Raw genomic sequence first — 23,570 nt, 5'->3', positions numbered from 1 at the left:
GCTCCCTTTTGAACAATTGCAATGAATTTGCACTCACTGCATGAACTGACAACTTGTTCCAGAGACCCTCTGAGAAAAACAAATCTCCCTGACATCTAACCTAGTTTTATACTTGTGTAACTTACACAAATCTCCCATTATTCTACTGAATTCAAATAGTTTATCCACATGGATAGACTATTTGAAGACCTCAATTGAATCTTCCCAAACCCTGTGCTTTTGCAGAGTAAAAAGATCCAGCTCTCTAAGCATAACATGACAACTAAGGTCTTTTAAACTTATCAATCTCGTGGCTTGGCTCTGGAACCTTTTCCAGTGCATCTATATTATGCACCATGTGAGGTCATGAGAAGTGGACACAATATTCTAAATGAAGCCTAATCAAGGTCTTGTACAAGGACACTATAGTGCTTTTTGTTTTATATTGGATTGTCTAAGGAATAACGAATAATCTTATTTGTTTTTGTTATAGCCTCGGACACTTCTGAAAATTTAGAGACATAAACACCAACACCTAGGTCTCAATCCTGCTCAGTAAACTTTAGTTGAGTCCTGTATGGTATACATATACTTGGCGTTAGCCATACTCATGTGCATAACACATTTATTTATATTAAATGACATCTGCCAGGCGTGAACCATTGCATCTAGATCAGATTATGTATGTTTTTCTCATCAAAGCTTCAATCATCAGCATAAATCTTTGTCACCCACAAAGAGACAGTTCCCTCTACACCATCATCCAGATCCTTAATAACATTGTGAAGAGCAAAGGCCCTATGATTCCTGCGGGACTGCACTTGTAACCTGCCCCCACAGAACCGCTACTATCTGCTTACAACAATACAAGCAATTCTTTATCCAACCCACAATCTGCCCCCAATCCCACATAGCCCCTATCAGAAGCTTATTTTGTGACACCTTCCCAAAATCTTTTTGAAAATCTAAGTATACTATCTCAACTGGGCAACTTTCACCCACCAGCATCGAAGCCTTCTCAGAAAAATTCAACCAGGTTGGTGAGACATGACCTTTTCCAGAAGCACTGTTGAGTGTTTCTGATGGCCCCCTTCTTTGATTAATATCTCAAATGATCCTTTCAAGCAACTTGTCCATAACCAAAGTCAAGTTCATGAGCCTGTAATTTCCCAGTTCTGACTTGGTACCATTTTTTGAATATCATTACAACATTAGCCTCCCTCCTGTCAATGAGAACAAGCTGACTGCAGTGAGATGTTCAATATATAAGCACGGGGCTCACTGAGACATCTCATTTCTTTGAGAAAAGTCAATCTTTTAAAACATATTAGATCAACTTTAATTATCCTTTTCTTTTTCTCTTCCTCCTGTTTTTGTCTGAATACTGAGCATCGACAACATAATGGGAATGGAATGATCCGGAGAAATTACGGAACCGATATAAAGAAGGTAAATTATAATATGCACAGAAGTGTTAATTACAGTAACTATCGATTGACATTAATTCAGCTCTCTTACACTATCAAAGTCAGTGCATTTTCCAGATGAGATCATCAGGACTTCAGTTGAAATTCTCAAAAGAAACAAAAAGATGTAATTGTACTTTAGTTTGATGTTTAAAATGGGATCCTGATGGTGAGGCACTTTGTGAGACTATATTTAATACTGTACTTGTACAACTGATTGGAGATTAAAACAAAAATTATACCTTTATAACGACCCCCATCGTGGGAAGATTTAATGTTCTTCCTGGGATTGGTGCAGGCCAACGATCCAGATCATTACAAGCTGGAAAAAAGGAAAATAAAAGATAATTTCAGTAAAATTAAATTCATGCACTAATGAAATCTGAACGTTAATAGTGCAAAGCAAATTAATATAATTTCTGCATTAGCGGAACAGATTCTAATTTGTTTTCCTTTGTGGCTAATTACGAATTGTAAAAATAGAATGTTCGAAGCTGTCAAATACAGTACTGCAATTAGCAAGTGCGACTAAATTGGGAAACTTTATGGCAGTCTTGAGGCATGGGATTTGGATGCATCAACATAGCATGCAGTAGGATGAAAGCATTCAATGAAAGTTCCTGATCTTGGGTAGGTGTTCAGGAGAAGCGAATACTAGAGGTTAAGTGCTTTCTTACAGGATTAAAGGAAAGTTAATCAACCTGCACCATTCTTCTGCACCTCAGAGAAGTTGTTTACAGAGGAGAATTGACTGAGCTTTGGAAATGGTTAGTGGCGAACATGAAAGAAGAGAGCTTTTCAAGCTGCTATAATATTGGCCATTGGCTCTCACGGCACAAGTTTCCTGCAGCCAGCAATGCAAACCTGACCAACTTTCTTTTAGGCCAGCAGCATGGAACACCTATGTACAATTGGGTGTTAACAAAAGGCATCAAGCGGTATGGGGAAAAAGCAGGAATATGATGTTGAGATAGAGGATCAGCCATGATCATATTGAATGGCGGTACAGATTCGAAGGGCCAAATGGCCTACTACTGCTCCTATTTTCTATGTTTCTATGTTCCTGGCTGCCACTGGTCTTACTGGGCCTAGCAACACACCGCTACCATCAAAGTATCTAATTCTGGTGATTGACAGCTGTGCCTGGGTCCTACATTCTGGAATTCCGTCCGTAAACCTCTCGGCCACTCTCTCCTCCTTTAAGTCGTCCGGTAATGTGCCTTGCAACATTTTACTTCATTAAAAGGCACAGTATAAATGCAAGTTGTTGTTAATAGTCATCACAAGAAACTTTTCCGTTATCTTTGTTGTAACATTATTGCTCCACACTGACCAAAATACCACACCCCACTCTGCTCACGCACGGAATATTGGGTTCCAGCAATGCAGCCAGTTTACAAGAAGTCAGTGGCACATGAAAAAACTAAATGTGGGAGAGCGGCTCAGCGAACTCGCTCTCCCACACTGCAGTGTAAAAACAGCTTTAGATACTCACCGGCTTCTAGACAAGGCTCGTTTTTGTCAAAATATTCTGGTGCAATCAGCTTCAGCAGGAAATGGAAAAAGTTAACATATGGAAGTTTACTGATCAGCACCAGGGACTGCAAGAGAAAAATCCACTGTTACTGGAAATAAGTGATAGCATTTCATTTAAACTGAAGACGAAAATCAATTTTCAGCAAATCTTCATATTACCCAAGTTTGAAATATAGATAAAAATGCATCAGTTCCCAAAGTAAGGTTTTGAAAGCAATCCCATCGACACAAATATCTTGCAAGTTGACTATTTTTCATTTTATTGGAAAATTTTAAGTGAACAATGAGAAAAATATAGAGACCCATCTATTGTCATCTATCATGGTAATATTTGGTGACATTTGTCTCAACTTTGGTAATCATTCCCATGCAATACAATAGCCTTTATTTTAACACAGTTTAAAAAAAAAAGGTTTATTGAAGGGGTTAGAAAGCTGCTTTTATAATTGGGATTGTTTAAATCAGATTCTGGAAAACCATCATTTGGCCCCGAAATATACACCGTCAAATCCACTACCTTTGGTCGGATCGCAGAACTGTAAATCCATTAAATACTGGGTCTTTGATTCTGTTACTTCGATCAGGGACGTGTATTTAGCAGTGCACATACCATAAGGCAACTCACGGACATCAGTCTTCCTGAATCCGAATGAAGCAAGTACCAGTACAAAAGCAGCTAAAGATGCATCATTGCAGAAATTAATTGTAATCCATTTTAACAGAACTTTTAGCATTTATATTCATGGTTTCAAGATAGCACCTGTGCCAGCTCTCTGAAATAGCTATCCACCCAGTTCCATTGCCATGCCTTTTAACCATACTCTTTTATTCATTTTCTTTTTCAAATATTTATCCACTTCTCTTTGAAAAATGTCATCATGGATTCTGCTTCCACCACTATTTCTGTCAGGGTATTCAATATCCTAAAAACCTTCTGCTTAAAAATATTCTTCCAACTTCTCCTTCAGTCTTTTGTTGATAATCTTAAATTTATGCTCTCAAATGAGCAATTTACCGATTGGGGCTAATGGTTAGTTGAACTGGTCTGTTTATACCCAATTTATCCCTTTTCCCCCTTCTTGAACAGAGGTGTTAAATTGGCAATCCTCCAGTCCTCTGGTACAAGTTCCATATTCAAGGACGTTTGAAAGATTGTGGAATTATTTTTTTCTGAACTTACTGTATCAAAATCCCTCATCATTTTGAACACCTCCAAGAGATCCCCTCTTTAGCTTCTCTGTTCAAGTGGAACATTTAGATCACAACCCAAACCTCTCGAATAACAAGCTTAACAGGCAAATTGTTTACATAAGACATTTAAAAAGTCAAATACTGTACAAAGACTAGGCAACAAATATATGAAATATTGAACAAGCTGTTATTTGCTTTGTTTGATAAAATCCCATTCACAAAAACCAGTGCTGACTTTGTGGGTCTTTTTTTTTTCTCACCAGCCAGCCTTTCTTGCTACCCCACAAAAAAGTAGCTCTCATTACACAACGCATTTCCTGACTTGAGGGCAGCAAACCCTTGCTAATACAAAAAGGCAAAATAATGTGGATGCTGGAAATCTGAAAATGCTGGAAATACTCTGCAGGTCAGGCAGTATCTGTGCTAATGCTGCTCTGTAACCAGCCACTAGGAGGCACGTGAGAGCAACAGATTTAGACGCCCCATGGAAAAAGGAAGAAAACACCTAAAAGTGTTTTTTTTTTAAAGTTTAAAGTATCACTGGATTTCTGCTACCGGACTAAAATAACCATTTATGCCCGGATTTTACTGTGGGTAATGATGGAGAACCCCCCCACAAGCTGTCAATCCATGAAAATCAGTGAAATTGATGAAAACACAAATATCGCTATTAAATACCCCATTAAACATTAAGCCTTGTTGGAGTAGGCGTTACTGGGGTTTTAACAGTGTATTGACTATAAACAACTGTTCTGGCCCGGAAAAACTAATTTTCATATTTGTGGAGTATCAAATTTCTCCAGTATAACCAACTTTAAAACATTTTTTTTGAAGTTTGTTCATGATATTTCAGCTTCTACCTAACCCCATGTGTATGTCCCAATTATTATTTTGATCTCTAACATTTTTTAAAAGTGCTGTTTCATTTCCTGATTTGCTGTCTGTGAGCATTTTTTAATGTGACTGGCTGCTTAGACAGCTTGTTGCTATCACTGCTGCACCATCCTCTAGTCACAGCACTACAATCAATTAGCTATCAACAAACCGAAAGTTTTAACGATCTCTGTGGGCAGCTTTCTTCGAGGTTAGCGGCGAGCACCTTGTGTTATTTTAGAGTAAGGCACATATAAAAGGATAGATGGGGATTAAAAAGCATAATCAAGTTGTCTGTATTTACAGCAGTACTCGAATAATAATAAGATGCTCTTTAAACATGGTTATATGAGCAACTTGTAGAACATTTACACAACTTATCTACTTTTCCATAAGCAATCATTATTGAAACAATGAACGTTAAAAAGCATTTTTTACTGCACAAGGTAATAAAAGAAAACACTATCAGTGTGTGCATACAAGGCATTACTAAACAGGAATGGTGGTATAGTGGTTATGTTACTGGACTAATAACCCAGAGGCTTGGACTAATGATCCGGAGATACGAGTTCAAATCACACTACGGCAGCTGGGGAATTTAAATTCAGTTAATTAAATAAAATTCTGGAATAAAAAGCGAGAATCAGTAATGGTGATCATGAAACTACTGGACTGTTGTAAAAACTCATCTGGTTCACTAATGTCCTTTAGGGAAGGAAACCAGGCGCCCTTACTCAGTTGGCCCATGTGTGACTCCAGACCCACTGCAATGTGGTTGACTCTCTACTGCCTAGCAAGTCATTCAGTTGTCAAGAAGGTAGCTCATCACCACTTTCTCAAGGACAATTAGGGATGGGCAATAAATGCTGGCTTTGCCAGCAATGCCCACATCTGATGAATGAATTTGAAGAAACTGGAAGAATTCTATATTGTTTTAGAAATGGAATATCAAACCGGTTTTGTAACTTTCTGACTTGTCTCAGCTTGCACCAGTTTCTGTGAGAAGTCACTATACTTGGTAAATTTGAAAAAATACTTTAGACTTTAGTTGCAACAATAGGGAAAGAAAGCACGAATGGTATCATCCAGCAACACTACATTACAGCGGTTCTGCAATAAGGAAAGTTCTTAATTTCATTCCCATTTTTGGTACTTGGAAACATAACCAACTCCCAAGACCAAAAGCTAGATTCACTGCCGTGTGCATTTTTCATTAACAAAGACAAACTCTAATTTCAACTCTACTCTTCCAAAACCACATACATACATCGGCGGTCCCTCGAACGAGGATGACTTGCTTCCACATGAGTTCACAGATGTTTCAATGAAGGACCCGATGTTCCAGTCCTGAACTCCAATTGAAGGGGTGGAAGATGCCTGTGCGTGGATTTTTTTAACGGGTAGTGACCGTTGCACATTAGCCACCACACTGGCTTGATAGAACTAGGTCTTTATCCAGTGGCAAGGCTTAACCAGGATGACTGGAGACCTGCTCTGCTGCATGGATGCTGCATGCGTGCACACATATTGCAGTGTGGACCGGCCCGTGGCTCTTCTCAGCCCTGTACCCTCATTCGCCGCACCTTAGTCATGAATTTTCGCCGTTCCTCCACTACAAACATTCGCCGCACCTCCGCCACGATCACCCACCAAATCTCAGCTACGATCCCTCATCGCAAGTCCACCACAACCTTCCCGCTCCTCCGCTGTACCAGGGCCCCGCCGATGCTTCTGCCCATGCTCCAAACGGCGACCTGGGTCCTGATGACATCACTCAGTCGCCCACCTCAAAGCCGTTGCAAAACTGTGTTGGCTCGCGCTGGAAGCTGCAGTGGCATGCTCCAGCTCTTATACTCCCAACATGCAGTGGTGTCCTCTCGCAGGTCGGGGTGGCCAAGACCACACACAAACTATGACTAACATATTCCCAGGACTCTGCCACAGGGGTGGACACACCGAATTTTGTTAGAGTAAAATTTTGAAGCTGTAGAGCAAGTGTATTTTACTTTTATATTTTGACGTGTCTATCCTCAATAATAAAAATAATGAAGATTCCAATTGACTGTCATTTTAAATTTCAGAAACATAACTTAGGAGCAGAAGAAAGCAGAGAAATAAATAAATTATACTTAGTTTGATGGGGGCTAAAACAAATTACCTCAGACCTACTCCAAAGCATCTAATATGTCTATCTCATAGGTTATGTTGAGAGATTTCAAGGTAATGTAAAAATTTCACTGTGATTTGATCATTTTCATCTTAACGCGAAATGTCATATGTCCACTACTTTTATACATAGGAATTTCAGTAGAGCCTTATTTCCAATAGTTTGCTCGATGTCACAGGTTGTCAGTAGCACTTTCAATGTGCTTTTATATTGTGGAAGACTCATGCCAAATTCACTAAGTGCGGGTCCCACGAAACCAACTGCAAGCCAGATGTTAAACTGGCAGAACTTGTTTTTAAGCAGATTTTCCACTACATTTTAAGCCAAGTGCCAAAGACCTTGCTTCAGGAACATGGTGGCACTAGTGCAATATAAAAGCACTGTTACTTCTTCATTACGTATGGCAGGATAGGATCGTTATTGATCACTTAATGTAATATCAACATTAGATTAATCTTTTCATTTTCTTGAAAATCACTTCACCTGGGAACTTAATATGTTAAAATACATTACTGAAATGGAGTTCCATGAATGAATTGTGCTCTAATAGCCCAACTAATTAAATATAATTCGCTTGCATTTTAATAGTCAGATTGCAGGCAATGTTAAGACACTGCCTGATCTACTGGCTGTTTCCAGCATTTTGTGTGTTTATTTCAGATTTCAGACATCTGCAGTATTTTGATTTTTGTTTTAACATGTTTATTTGGCACTTTTTGTCTTTATTAAATTTGCATTTAAAATATTGAAAACAAGAATTTGCTGCAGGATGTCCATCCTAAAGTCATTATACTCTGAACTGACCACCAGGATGTATGCGCGAATAACTGTCCAGATTTTCTCAAAAGCGGATGCTGGAAATCTGAAATAAAAACAGAAAATGCTGGAAATACTCAGCAGGTCAGGCAGCATCTGTGGCGAGAGAAACAGAGTTAACGTTTCAGGTCGATGACCCTTCGCCAGAACAGGAAAAAGTTAGTGATATAACAGGTTTTTAAGCAAGTGCAGTGGTAGAGAAAGGCGGGGGGGGCCGGGGCGGAGGGGGAGAGAAAGAGAGTAAAGAACAAAAGGGAAGATCTGTGATCGGGTGGAAGACAGAAGAGATTAAGAGACAAGGGATGATGGTGCAAGGCAAAAGGAGATGGTAATGGGGCAAGTTACGAAACAAAAGATGAGTCGAGATAGGGTTTAAATGGAAATAGCAGAATTATCAACAACTGTCATGGGAGAGAGAAAAAACAGAAAGAGGAAAAAAAAAAGATGGGCAGGGGTTATGGTCGGAAATTGTTGAACTCTATATTGAGTCCAGAAGGCTGTAAAATGCCTAAATGAAAGATGAGATGCTGTTCCTTAAGCTTAATTGGAGCAGCGTAGGAGGCCGAGGACGAAGAGATCAGAGTGGGATTGGAGCGGGGAGTGACAGGCGACTGAAAGCTCGGGGTTACGCTTACGGATTGAACGGAGGTGTTACACAAAGCAGTCACCCAAAATATGTTTGGTCTCCCCCAATGTAGGGGAGACCCCATTCCCTGCCCCTACACTTGCTCAAAAACCTGTTGACTTTATCCAGTTCTGACAGAGGGTCATCGACCTGAAACGTTGACGCTGTTTCTCTCTCCACAGATGCTGCCTGACCTCCTGAGTATTTCCAGCATTTTCTGTTTTTTTATTTCAGATTTTCTTTCTGGGAACTCAATAGAATGAGCAAAATTGAAACCGTGTCCCAACAGTACTGAACTCTAGAGCACTGCAGTGTGCACCTCAAAATTGTGCACACACAAGGACGAATCCAAGGAGGAGGAAGAGGAAGAAATCTTCCATAAGCTGTGATGCTGCAACAAGTACACCACAGGAATAGGATGAATTCTATCCACAGCAAGCTTTACATTCAAACAGTTCCATTTTTTCCCCCCAACACAAATTACCTTTGGGATGCAAAGGTTTATTAGTGATACAGTAGGAGAATGAGAAATAGGGTGAGTCACTTCAACACAAAACCAAGATCATTCATAATATACAGAAATTTCTGTTAAATGAACACTATATAAAAGCTCATTTTTAACATACAGGTATACAAAATATGTTTAAAAAAAATCAAAATCTGGTACTTTTTAAACCAAATGAACTGAAGGAGTACTATATTATGTATATTCTTAAACTTTGGACCTTGCAATGAATTATATTGCATGCTAACGTTTAAATAGCATTTCACCTGTTGGACTTTGACTACAAGTTATTAAAGTTTGTTATTTTACCTCAAGATCAGAATTTCCACAATAAATCAAAGGACTGGGAGGAGTGCTTTTTTGACACACAGTATTTATAATAACTTTTGTATGTCAAAAAGTGGCTTTTTTTGGTACATGAATATCTAACAATACAGACACTGCTGAACTCCCACATATTGGGCAGTTAAGTGACAGTAGAAACCTTTAACTATTGCCATGTTCAACTACAGCATATTTGTCAACATTCTTGTCACCACTGGTGATTGTGGGTTTGAGATTGAGGCAAAACAGATATTTAATATGTAAAAGCTTGGACATTTGGATCAGTTCGTTTAGTATGGACTTTGAGAGTAGTGGTTCAGGTTGCAGTTTTCATTTCTTTCCTATTTCAAAGGATGCATGGAGTTCAGCACCATGTGGAGAAAATATTTTATGAAACTTAATCACTTACAAATGAAACTCACACTGGTTTCTTCATGATTACAGAAACCTTTGAACTCTTAACACACATATTTCAGCACTATCGTCATTTATCAGTTGTGTAATGTGCTTCTAAGTACTTTAACTGTATCACGTTAAGCCAGATTGCTGTGTCCTATTAACCTTGTCACAATTAATAATACATTCAGATAACATGAAGTACCAGAAATACATATTTATGTAATAGCATATTCAAACTAATTAGGTTGCACCCAGTGTAGGTTCCTTCTCAAAGGATCATCTGCAACAGGTATAATTTATAACAGCTTTTTCAGCTGTGATCAATGGTATACAGTATACTACTAGGTCAGTATTCAATTTCTACATTTATTGTAAATCGCTTGTGGGCAAAATATCCTTGGAATAAATAATTGTTAATCAATCTACTGATGAATTTAGATCTGAAATTTGGTAGGATGGAGATATTTAGTTATTAGAGATGAAAAGGAATTTAATAAATGAAACATAGAAACATAGAAAATAGGTGCAGGAGTAGGCCATTCGACCCTTCACCACCATTCAATAAGATCATGGCTGATCATTCCTTCAGTACCCCTTTCCTGCATTCTCTCCCTACCCCTTGATCCCCTTAACCGTAAGAGCCATATCGAACTCCCTCTTGAATATATCCAGTGAACTGGCATCAACAACTCTCTGCGACAGGGAATTCCACAGGTTAACAACTCAGTGAAGAAGTTTCTCCTCATCTCAATCCTAAATGGCCTATCCCTTATCCTAAATACAATGATTAATTTCATTTTTGGTGTTATTCAAAACAGCTGGACTTGGAACTTGGAACTTGAAATACACAGCAAATCAAAACTTTAAAAAATTAGAAGAAAATATATGCAATATTAGCCAATTAAATCAGTTCTCTCTTAGGCAGTGGCATACGTCATCAAACTCCTTCTCTGCTTGTACCATGTTGAAAAAAATTCTGAAATGAAATATTTTTGTCCTCAAATATCAGTCTATTTTTAAACAGTATGCGAAAGTTATAATTTTATCTCATCTCAAAATCACTAATCCATCATTCAGACCAGGCCTGGACATTTGGAAGAAATGCATTCTTTCTATTTCTGTCTTGTACAATACCAAACATTCAGGAATTCATTTTTCACATTTGGTAGGTCAGTTTATCCTCAATACTGCCAGAGGTGCTTTTGAATAATTATGTTCGACTTCACATCATGGGCCGAATTTTCGGCATGTTTGACTCGCCGCGGCGAAAACCCGGTCTCAAAGCCTGGGCGGGATCCTCGGGTACCTGTTTGCGGCGGCACTTCCAAGTACCGCCGGGGAGATGTGCAACGACGCAGATTGTTTTTGCGCCGGACTTTCAGCACTCTCCCGACCCGTACGCCGCGCCCACAATAATGACAGGTCAAACCTGTCGGAGCAGGTCTGCCAGCAGCAGTAAGAATGAAAACCTGCAAAAAAGTTAAGTTAAAGGGCTTTTTTCAGCGATTCGATAGATAATGGTCTTGTAAATGTTTATGAAATGTTTTTTGGAATTTTTTTTGTTTTTATTTTTCTCCCCTCCCAAGGCCTCTCTCGCAGCACTCCCGGTCCCAGACTAAAGTCGACAAAATTTGAGGTTTGCGCCACGAATGCTTATGCAACACCTCCCCTACCGATGTGCCCCTGGCGCAGATGTAAAGGCCAAAAGTTCAGGCGAAAAGTAGTAGCGCAGCAAAAACAGCAAGTTTCATGTATCGCTACTGGTTTCGCCAAAAAACCCCGAAAGCCAAAAATCCGGTCCTAGATCTGTTACCTGATCATCCTTAATGTGGGTGCATTCTCCTTCCAGTCTTGGAATATGGGTCACCTTAATGTTAAGACAATAATGATGTAATTTTCTAACTATGCCCCCACCTCACATCATCCTTTCTTTAATGCTTGCAGCTTGTTTAATCGTTACAGCTTTGGGCTGAACAGTTATTTTTATTATTAATCTGATCACTAAGAACTGGTAATCTACAAAACCAAAAACTGGTTCACCACTGCTGAACTTTACCGAAATATTTCATGGTACATTTCACAATGTGTGTGCAGTGAAACCGACTTACTAAAAACTCAGCTAACTCAAATAGTTAGAATAAACCCTTTACAGAATCCTATTGGAAGCTCCTGTATAGTCGGCTAGATGAACTTCTGTTAAAAAGAACTATGGTACTTTCATCACAAATTTGTATAAAAAGAGATGCAAGTATGCTACAATTGGTTAGAGTACAATGACCTTGACCTGCAAAATATATCCTTGAAAAATCCATAAGATAAGAGTGCAATTCAAGTTAAGAAGAGAAAAACACATGAGTTGAAAGAAACTTTTACCTTTTGAAAGTAGCCTCTTTTTAAGGTTTTGTCACGAACTTGTCTAAAATAAACATATCCATAGTAATGGGCAGAATCTTTCTGTTAAAACAAAAAAAACATTGGGAGAATGAGCTTACAGCAAGGACTATGGAGATTTTTTTTTTTAAAACAACAAATTACTCCAGATGACGGGATGTAAACAATTCATTCCTTTGTCTTCCTTCCTCTTAATAGTCTTGGTGTTCCACTAATATTCTGGCTCTGTGGGGCCAAGCAAGAAAGCTGCTCCAAGATTTATTTCTATGCAGAACCAGGATGACTTCCTTTTCTCCCCCTCTGTGGGAGAAGCACTTCCTTGTAACAGTGCTGCAGCGATTGTTAACTCATTGCAAGATCATCATATACAGTTCGATACTACAGGATGGGGTAGAATTCATATCACTGCCAGACTGGAGGGTCCCCATTATAAAATGAACTAATGATGTATTACCTTCATTCCATAAATCATTACCTCACCTTTTCATTCCAATATCCCTTATAACCAATGTGTGAGATAAATGCCAATTCCTGGCAGTGAATCCACCCACACAAGTGAATTTATTGAAGTACCATCAGTTCTGCTGGTCACATTTATGATTGTACCTCACAAAGATGCAGCTGTAATTTTGATGCTGTACAATGTTCACTTGTAGATCCACAGAAAGAAAGAGGAAACAAACCTCCAGCTTCAAATACAGAAATTACAAAATAACCAACAAAAATAATTAATAAAAATGGCAAGGGCAGGTCGGGGCGGGGGCGGGGGGAAAAGAGGAGAAAACAAGCCCATTGTAATGAAAAAGCCTAATATTTTTCCAACCCTCAAGCCACCTCACAATTTGTACATTTATGCATCTTAATCTTTCTCCTATGCCTACTGTGAATTTGGGTCAGCTAACAATTACACACAGACTGCTGGAAATTATATCAAAAGATGTAGCAGCCTACATTTTCAATCTCCCCACAAGATACAATATGCCATGATGAAAGTACCAATTAGTGGTACTTGCTCTTCTGCTGACTTTACATTTTGTGTTGGGTTTTGGCAGCTCTTGCCATGTCTCTGGTATTAAATGGAGTTGAAGAAACTATTTTACTGTCTGGGCACTGTCTCACTGGGAATGAGGAACATACAATGAAATAGTTTAACTTAATCTGCACTCACAGCAGAGCCTACTTCAGCCAGTTATATATAATATATACTGGCTATCAATTAATACTTAGTTGCCACAGTTAAGTGACATTCCATCTCTTTAAAAAGGAATCTTTAATCATAGACTGTACAGTAAATTCCATCTGCTTAGTATGGTAGCTGGGTGCCAAATTCTAGACATCGTGATACCCAGAAAGGGGAGACTTAGTACTATTAAAGCTTATATTAAAGTATTATTGAGACTCAAAGAAGCACAAAATGTCACCCACTCCACCACAAAGGCATAGGATATACTTGCTTTGGAGGCAGTTCAGAGAAGGTTCACTCGGTTGATTCTGGAGATGAGGGGGTTGACTTATGAGGAAAGGTTGAGTAGGTTGGGCCTCTATTCATTGGAATTCAGATGAATGAGAGGGGGCTTGACAAGGTGGATGCAGAGAGGATGTTTCCACTGATGGGGGAGACTAGAATTAGAGGACATGATCTTAGAATAAGGGGCCGCCCATTTAAAACAGAGATGAGGAGAAATTTCTTCTGAGGGTTGTAAATCTGTGGAATTCGCTGCCTCAGAGAGCTGTGAAAGCTGGGACATTGAATAAATTTAAGACAGAAATAGACAGTTTCCTCAACGATAAGAGGATAAGGGGTTAATGGGAGTGGGCAGGGAAGTGGAGCTGAGTCCATGATCAGGTCAGCCATGATCTTATTGAATGGCGGAGCAGGCTCGAGGGGCCGTATGGCCTCCTGTTCCTATTTCTTATGCTCTTGTGTAATATTCCACTTAGTAAACTACACTGGTGCCAAATTTTCACATAATCACAATCTGCCCGCTAGGTCAAATGACTTGAATGAAATAGTTTCACTTCAGAAATATCTGCCCTCCTTTTAATGCTCTCTCAATATTGCTGATACACAAGTTTAGCTTGTATGGTAGCATAGTGGTTATGTCACTGGACTAGTAATCCAGAGGTTAAGACTAATGATCTAGAGACAAGAGTTCAAATCCCACCACGGCAGCTGGGGAATTTAAATTCAATTATTTAAATAAATCTGGAATAAAAAGCTAGCATCATTAATGGTGACATTGAAACTATTGGTTTGTCGTAAAAACCCATTTGGTTCACTTAATGTCCTTTAGGGAAGGAAATCTGCCGTCCTTACCTGGTCTGACCTATATGTACTCTAGACCCACAGCAATGTGTTCGACTCTTAAGTGCCCTCTGAAATGGCGTAGTAAGCCACTCAGTTGTAACAAAACACATTGAAAACACAATAATAATAAAACCAGACGGGTCACCCAGCATCGATCTCGGACCGGCTATGGACACGACAATGGGACACCCAGCCCAGTCAGCTCTGCAAAATCATCCGAAAGAATATTCTGGGAACTGGTGCCAAAATTAGAAAAGCTGGCCCAAGGAACAGCCTGACGTAGTCATATTCACAGAATCATTCCTTTCATCCAATGTCCCAGACTCCTCCATCACCATCCCTGGATATGTCTAGTCCCACCGGTTGGATAGACCCACCAGAGGTGGCGGCACAGTAGTATACAGTCAGGAGAGAGTGGACCTAGGAGTCCTCAACATTGACTCTGGACACCATGAAGTCTCATGGCTTCAGGTCAAGCATGGGCAAGGAAACCTCCTGCTGATTACTGCCTCTAGCCCTCCCTCAGCTGATGAATCAGTACCCCTCCATGTTGAACACCACTTGGAAGAAGCACCGAGTGTGGCTGGGCACAGAATGTATTGTGGGTGGGGGACTTCAATGTCCATTATCAAGAGTGGCAAGGTAGCACCACGACTGACCAAGCTCTGAAGGACATTGCTGCCAGGCAGTTCGGGGAGGAAAAGCGAGGAGCAAGCAGCGGCCTATAAAAGCCCAGCGGCAGTCCCAGGTCGGCGGCAGTTCGGGGAGGAGCAGCTAGCTGCAGCTGGTGCAGGGTCAGAAGTAAAAAGTAATCGAAGTACGACGTCACAGCCAAGAGGGTAAGTGGTGAGTAGTTTTTCTTGTTCTTTATCTTTTTTCTTTTTATCATCAGTAAGAAACCTTTGGTGTTGTTACCAATTAAGTTAATCTAAGGGTTAAGTCATGGCAGGAGAGCCCAGACCCGTGTCATGCTCCTCCTGTACTATGTGGGAAATCAGGGACACTGGTACATGTGCAGAAAGTGTATCCAGCTGCAGCTCCTGACAGACCGCATTGCGGCACTGGAGCTGTGCATGGACTAACTCTGAAGCATCCGCGATGATGAGGATGTCGTGAATAGCACATTTAGTGAGTTGGTCACACTGCAGGTAAAGGTTACATGGCCAGATAGGAAATGGGTGACCATCAGGCAGAGCAGTGGAAGGAAGGTAGTGCAGGGGTCCTCTGTGGCCATCTGCCTCCAAAACAGATACACCACCTTGGGTACTGTTGGGGGAGATGACTCATCAGGGGTAGGCAACAGCAGCCAAGTCCATGCCACCAGGGGTAGCTCTGCTGCACAGGAGGGCAGGAAAAAGAGTGGTAGAGCTATAGTGATAGGGGATTCAATTGCAAAGGGAATAGATAGGCGTTTTTGCGGCCGCAAACGAGCCTCCAGGATGGTATGTTGCCTCCCTGGTGCAACGGTCAAGAGTGTCTCGGAGCGGCTGCAGCGCATTCTGGAGGGGAAGGGTGAACAGCCAGCTGTCGTTGGACATATAGGTACCGACGATATCGGTAACAAACGGGATGAGGTCCGACAAGCTGAATTTATGGACCTAGGAGTTCAATTAAAAAGTAGGACCTCAAAGGTAGTAATCTCAGAATTGCTACCAGTGCCATGTGCTAGTCAGAGTAGGAACTGCAGGATAGCTCAGCTAAATACATGGCTTGAGGAATGGTGCAAGGGGGAGGGATTCAAATTCCTGGGACATGAGAACCAGTTCTGGGGGAGATGGTGGGACCAGTACAAACCAGACGGTCTGTACCTGGGCAGGACCGGAACCGATGTCCTAGGCATCGTGTTTGCTAGTGCTGTTGGGGAGGGTTTAAACTAAAATGGCAGGGGGATGGGAATCTATGCAGGAAGACAGAGGGAAGTAAAAAGGGGCCTGAAGCAAAAGGTAGGAAGGAGAAAAGCAAGAGTTGAAGGCAGAGAAATCAAGGGCAAAAATCAAAAAGGGCACATTACAACATAATTCAAAAAGGACAAAGAGTGTTAAAAAAAAACAAGCCTGAAGGCTGAGTCTCAATGCGAGGAGCATTCGTAATAAGGTGGATGAATTGACTGCGCAGATAGCTGTTAACGGGTATGAGGTAATTAGGATTACGGAGACATGGCTCCAGAGTAACCAAGGCTGGGAATTCAACATCCAGGGGTACTCAATATTCAGGAAGGACAGACAGGAAGGAAGAGGAGGTGGGTTAAAGAGGAGATTAACGCAATAGCAAGGAAGGAAGGACATTAGCGTGGATGATGTGGAATCTATATGGGTAGAGCTGCGAAACACCAAAGGGCAGAAAACGGTAGTGGGAGTTGTGTACAGACCACCAAACAGTAGTAGGGAGGTTGGGGATGGTATCAAACATAAAATTAGGGATGTGTGCAATAAGGGTACAGCAGTTATCATGGGTGACTTTAATCTACATATTGATTGGGCTAACCAAACTGGTAGCCATACTGTGGAGGAGGATTTCCTGGAGTGTGTAAGAGATGGTTTTCTTGACCAATATGCCGAGGAACCAACTAGAGAGCTGGCCATCCTAAACTGGGTCTTGTATAACGAGAGAGGATTAATTAATTGCGGGGCCCCTTGGGGAAGAGTGACCATAATATGGTAGAATTCTTCATTAAGATGGAGAGTGACACAGTTAATTCAGAGACTAGGGTCCTGAACTTAAAGAAAGGAAACTTCGATGGTATGAGACATAAATTGGCTAGGATAGACTGGAGAATGATACTTAAAGGGTTGACAGTGGATATGAATTTGGCAGACATTTAAAGATCACATGGATGAACGACAACAATTGTACATCCCTGTGTGGCATAAGAATAAAAAAGGGAATGTGCCTCAACCGTGGCTAACAAGGAAAATTAAGGATAGTGCTAAATCCAAGGAAGAGGCATATAAATTGGCCAGAAAAAGCAGCAAACCTGAGGACTGGGAGAAATTTAGAATCCAGCAGAGGAGGACTAATTAGAAGGGGGAAAATAGAGTATGAGAATAAGCTTGCAGGGAACATAAAAACTGACTGCAAAAGCTTCTACAGATATGTGAAGAGAAAAAGATTAGTGAAGACTAATGTAGGTCCCTTGCAGTCAGAATCAGGTGAATTCATAATGGAGAAAAAGGAAATGGCAGACAAAGTGAACAAATACTTTGGTTCTGTCTTCACTAAGGAAGACACGAATAACCTCCCGAAAATACTACGGGACCGAGCGTCCAATGAGAAGGGGGAACTGAGGGAAATCCTTATCAGTCAGGAAATGGTGTTCGGGAAATTGAAGGGACGGAAGCCGATAAATCCCAGGACCTGATAGTCTGCATCCCAGAGTACTTAAGGAAGTGGCCCTAGAAATAGTGGATGCATTAGTGATCATTTTCCAACATTCCATGGATTCTGATCCGTTCCTATGGATTGGAGGGTAGCTAATGTAACCCCACTTTAAAAAAAAAGAGGGAGAGAGAAAACACGGAATTATAGACGGTTTAGCCTGACATCGGTGGTGGGGAAAATGCTGGAATCAATTATTAAAGATGAAATAGCAGCGCATCTGGAAAGCAGTGACAGGATCGGTCCAAGTCAGCATGGATTTTTGAAAGAGAAATCATGCTTGACCAATCTTCTGGAGTTTTTTGAGGATGTAATTAGTAGAGTGGATAAGGGAGAACCAGTGGATGTGGTGTATTTGGACTTTCAAAAGGCTTTTGACAAGATCCCACATAAGAAATTAGTGTGCAAAATTAAGGCACATGGTATTGGGGGGCTAATGTATTGACGTGGATAGAGAACTTGTTGGCAGACAGGAAGCAAAGATTGGGAATAAACGGGTCCTTTTCAGAATGGCAGGCAGTGACTAGTGGAGTGCCGCAGGGTTCTGTGCTGGGACCCCAGCAATTTACAATATACATTAATGATTTAGACGAAGGAATTGAATGTAATATCTCCAAGTTTGCAGATGACACCAAGCTGGATGGCAGTGCGAGCAGCGAGGAGGATGCGAAGAGGCTACAGGGTGACTTGGACAGGTTAGGTGAATGGGCAAATGGATGGCAGATGCAGTATAATGTGGATAAATGTGAGGTTATCCACTTTGGTGGCAAAAACAGGAAGGTAGATTACTATCTGAATGGTGACAGATTAGTAAAAGGGGAGGTGCAAAGAGACCTGGGTGTTATGATACATCAGTCATTGAAGGTCGGCATGCAGGTACAGCAGGCAGTAAAGAATGCAAATGCCATGCTGGCCTTCACAGCGAGGGGATTTGAGTATTGGAGTAGGGAGGTCTTACTGCAGTTGTACAGGACCTTGGTGAGACCACACCTTGAGTGTTGTGTGCAGTTTTTTTTTAGTCTCCTAATCTGAGGAAGGATGTGCTTGCTATTGAGGGAGTGCAGTGAAGGTTCACCAGACTGATTCCCGGGATGGTAGGACTGACAAATGAGGAAAGACTGGATCAGCTAGGATTATACTCACTGGAATTTAGAAGAATGAGAGGGGATCTCAGAAACTTATAAAATTCTGACGGGACTGGACAGGTTAGATGCAGGTAGAATATTCCCGATATTGGGGAAGTCTAGAACCAGGGGTCACAGTCTAAAGATAAGGGGTAAGCCATTTAGGACTGAGATCAGGAGAAACTTTTTCCACTCAGAGTTATTAACCTGTGAATTCCCTATGGCAGAGTGTTGTTGATGCCAGTTCATTGGATATATTCAAGAGGAAGTTAGATATGGCCCTTATGGCTAAAGGATTCAAGGGGTATGGAGAGAAAGCAGGAAAGGGGTACTGAGGTGAGTGATCAGCCATGATCTTATTGAATGGTGGTGCAGGCTCGAAGGGCCGAATGGCCTACTCCTGCACCTATTTTCTATGTTTCATAACCCTCACTCTACCACTATCATCAAGGCAGAGGACCAACCCCGCTTGAATAAGGAGTGCAGAAGAGCATGCCAGGAGCAGCACTTGGCGTACCTAAAAATGAGGTGCCAACCTGGGGAAGCTGCAATACAGGACTCTACATGCATGCTAAACAGCTGAAGCAACATGCGATAGACAGCTAAGCGATCCCACAATCAACGGATCAGATCAAAGCTCTGTAATTTTGCCACATCCAGTCATGAATGGTGGTGGACCATTAAATAACTAACAGGAGGAAGAGACACCATGAATATTTCCATCCTCAATGATGGCGGAGCATAGCACGAGTGTAAAAATCCACGCTGAATCGTTTACAACCATCTTCAACCAGAAGTACCAAGTAGATAACCACACACCTATGTTTGTCTCTTCCCGAGGTCGTCACCATCACAGAAGCCAGTCTTCAGCGAATTCGATTCAATCCACGCGATATCAAGAAGTGACTGAACGCATGGGATGCAGCAAAGGCTACGTGCCCCAATAACATCCTGGCTGAAGACTTGTGCTCCAGATGAGCTGCGCCTCTAGCCAATCTGTTCCAGGACAGCTACAACACTGGCATGGCAATACCTGACAATGTGGAAAGCTACCCAGGTATGTCCTGTCCACAAAAAGCAAGACAAATCCAATCCCCACCCAATCAGTCTACTCTCAATCATCAGCAAAGTGATGGCAGGTGACATGGATAGTACAATCAAGCAGCACTTACTCACCAATAACCTGCTCACCGATGCTCAGCTTAGGTTCTGCCAGGACCACTCGGCTCCAGACCTCATTACAGCCTTGGTCCAAACATGGACAAAAAGAACTGAATTACATAGATGATGTGAGAGTGACTGCCGTTAACATCAAGGCAGCATTTGACCAAGGTGCAGTGGCCTGGGAGCAGCGTGGAGGTCCCGACCTGTGAGAACACCAGCGGCAGGTTGGGGCCATAAAAGGAGCGGAGGTGCAGCGGCCCTGGAGCAGCGTGGAGGCATACTACTACAGGGTACAGCGCGAGCTGGTGCAGAAGGGCAACGGCAGCGAAGAGTGACGTCATCAAGGTCCAGGTCAGTGATTGGAGCGTGGGCAGATACAGCGAGAGACTGTGGAGGGATGTGATGGGGGCCAAGAGAGGCGCGAGTTCGAGGCCCAGAAGAGACGAAGGCCCTGGGGCAGCACGGGCCAGCCCACACTGTGATCTGTGTGTAAGTCAGTCTGTGCAGCAGAGCAGGTCTCCAGTCGTCTTGGTTAATCCTTACCACTGGACCAAGACCAATCTCTGTCAAGCCCGTGTGGTGGCTGGGGTGGAACGGCCACCACACGTTAAAAAATTCCAAACACCGGCATCTTCCACCATTCAGGATGTAGTTCTGGATTTGGAATATTAGGTCCTTCATTGAAACACCTGTGAACTTGTTGTAGGCATTAGGCACCTGCTGAATATATCAAAACACTAGGCATTAGGCACCTGCTGAATATATCTAAACTCATATAAGTTTAAAGTGGCCACATATAAAATGGCTGCCCAAGCATGATGGGAACCCCATTAATCAAGTAATGAACTGGGGCTGACCGAGCAATGACCCTGTGAGGCCCACTACCAGGAATGCCTTGGATACAAGATAATTATAACGAACCATTATAGTACACTGGTATAATCAGTGACTTCACACAGCCGAACCCCGAGGAACAGAGATAAGGGGAGAACCTGCCTCACATAATGAGGCCATTAATCAGCCCGAGCTGACAAAAACCGAACATACAGCTCCTGAGGTATCAGGGGAATTCTATTGGGTTAAAGAAACCTATATGTAATCTATAATCGTTATGATTGGATTGTGTCCAGCCGATGTGGGCTGAGTAACTGTAAAGAACTATTGTAAAACATATAAATATCGCTGAGTTTCTTTGTTCGTCGGAGAGAAGTGCCTGGATCCAGTCCTGAGGCTTCCTCCCCGCATGCGAAAATAAAGGCCGCATTGGCTTTGGAACCGACTCTGAGTGTTGAGTGATTCTTCTGAGAAAACATTCACGCTAACAGAACTCATCTTTTTTTGGCGTGGAAGCAAGTCATCCTCGTTTCGAGGGACTGCCTATGATTATGATAATGCCTATGATTTGACCAAGTGTGGCACCAAGGATCCCCAGTAAAACCGAAGTCAATGGGAATCAGGCGAAAACTTTCCACTGGCTGGAGTCATACCTAGCACAAAGGAAGATGGTTGTGACCGTTGCAGGTCAATCATCCCAGCCCCAGGACATCACTGCAGGAGTTCCTCAGGGCAGTGTCTTAGGCCCAACCATCTTCAGCTGCTTCAGCAATGACTGCACAGTGTTCAATGCCATTTGCAATTCCTCAGATAATGGAGCAGCCCATGCCCACCTGCAGCAAGACTTGGATGACATTCAGGCTTGGGTTGATAAGTGGCAAGTAACATTCACACCACACAAGTGCCAGGCAATGACTATCTCCAACAAGTGCCATTCAATGGCATTATAACAGCGGAATCCCCCACCACTAATGTCCTCAGGGTCATCATTGACCAGAAACTTAACTGGACCAGCCACGTAAATACTGTGGCAAGAGCAGGTCAGAAGCTGGGTATGCTACTGCAAGTGTCTCGCCTCCTGACTCCCCAAAGCATTTCCACCATCTACAAGGCACAGGAGTGTGATGGAATACCCTCCACTTACCTGGATGAGTGCAGCTCCAACAACACTCAAGAAGCTCGACACCATCCAGGACAAAGCAGCCTGGTTGATTGGAACCCCATTGACCAGCTTAAAACATTCATTTCCCTCCTCCACCGGTGCACCATGGCTGCAGTGTGTACCACATACAAGATGCACTGCAGCAACTTGCCAAGGCTTCTTCAACAGCACCTTTATAACCAGCAACCTCTACCATCTAGAAAGACAAGGGCAGCAGGCGCATGGGAACACCATCACCTCCAAGTTTCCCTCCAAGTCACACACAATTCTGACTTGAAAATATATCGCCATTCCTTCATTGTCGCTGTGTCAAAATCCTGGAACTCCCTCCCTAACAGCACTGCAGGAGTACCTTCATCACACGGACAGCAGCGAGTCAAGAAGGCGACTCACCACCACCTTCTCAAGAGAAATTAGGGATGGGCAATAAAAGCTGGCCTTGCCAGCGACACCCACATCCCATGAACGAATTATTTTTAAACCTGAACTATACTATCGGCATATCTTGGGTGATCCAGCTTCTCCAAAATTTAGAGCACCACAAGATACATTTAGTAACATTTGCCAAGTATAAAAAGGTGAATGAAAAATGGTGCTCCAACGTTTGGAGAAAGCTAACACAACGCCAGCACAACGTTGGAAGAGGACAAAAACCAGCAATTTAAAAAAAAAAGCTGAAGTCACACTACTTTCTCTCTGAATATTTTAGAGCATGGGAAATAAAACACCACTGATGTGTTCTGTCAGCAAAACATACATGTCACAGTTCATATCGGTCGCATCAAATATGTTTCACACTTTTGGTGGTATGCACTGTGAAGATGAAATAGGTCAAGAATGGGAAGAGATAGAATTTACCCCAAAATAGCACAGTCCTCAAATATACATTCAAAATTGGCTGAGCTAATACTACATTCAATTATTTAGCTCCCTGCAAAACAAATAGAATTGTTTTTCAGCTCTACTAATAATAAAACAATCTTAAGCACCAGAAACCATTTCTGATTATTCACAGAATCAACGCAGAACAGCATAGAAGATCAATTCCTTTATTCGCTGCAGCAATCAGAGTAGCTATCTGCAAAGCAGGACATGTGAGATTCAAAAGCAGTGAAACCACCATTAACAAAAACTTTTATATAGCAATGCAGAAATAGTCATAATGAACATCACAGAAGAGAAATGAATTCTGAGCAGCAGTGGAAGAGTAAGGAGAAATGATCAAAATCATGACAAAAAGAGGCTTTTCAAGTTAGGGAGAGGAGTAGCAAGGCAAAAGTGTTTTGGGAAAATGCTCCAGAGAAAGGAAAGTAAAAATACCTGAAGGCTTC

The 23,570-nt window shown here is 41.8% G+C and overlaps 1 protein-coding gene across 3 annotated transcripts in view; it reads right to left on the bottom strand.

Moving 5' to 3' along the window:
- dennd6aa (DENN/MADD domain containing 6Aa) overlaps positions 1–23,570 on the bottom strand; it is a 142,655-nt gene that overhangs the window by 62,530 nt on the left and 56,555 nt on the right. For all 3 annotated transcript variants that reach the window (XM_070895269.1, XM_070895270.1, XM_070895268.1), the window contains exons 5-7: positions 12,255–12,335; positions 2,941–3,046; positions 1,688–1,767 (exon numbers count right to left, since the gene is read on the bottom strand). In XM_070895269.1, coding sequence (XP_070751370.1) covers positions 1,688–1,767; positions 2,941–3,046; positions 12,255–12,335 — 267 coding nt within the window. The remainder of the gene's footprint in view (positions 1–1,687; positions 1,768–2,940; positions 3,047–12,254; positions 12,336–23,570) is intronic.

The sequence above is a fragment of the Pristiophorus japonicus genome, chromosome 12 (assembly GCF_044704955.1).
Source record: "Pristiophorus japonicus isolate sPriJap1 chromosome 12, sPriJap1.hap1, whole genome shotgun sequence".
Classification (NCBI taxonomy): Eukaryota; Metazoa; Chordata; class Chondrichthyes; family Pristiophoridae; genus Pristiophorus; species Pristiophorus japonicus.
Note: the sequence above shows the minus strand (reverse complement) of the source record. Positions and strands in the feature narration are given on the sequence as shown.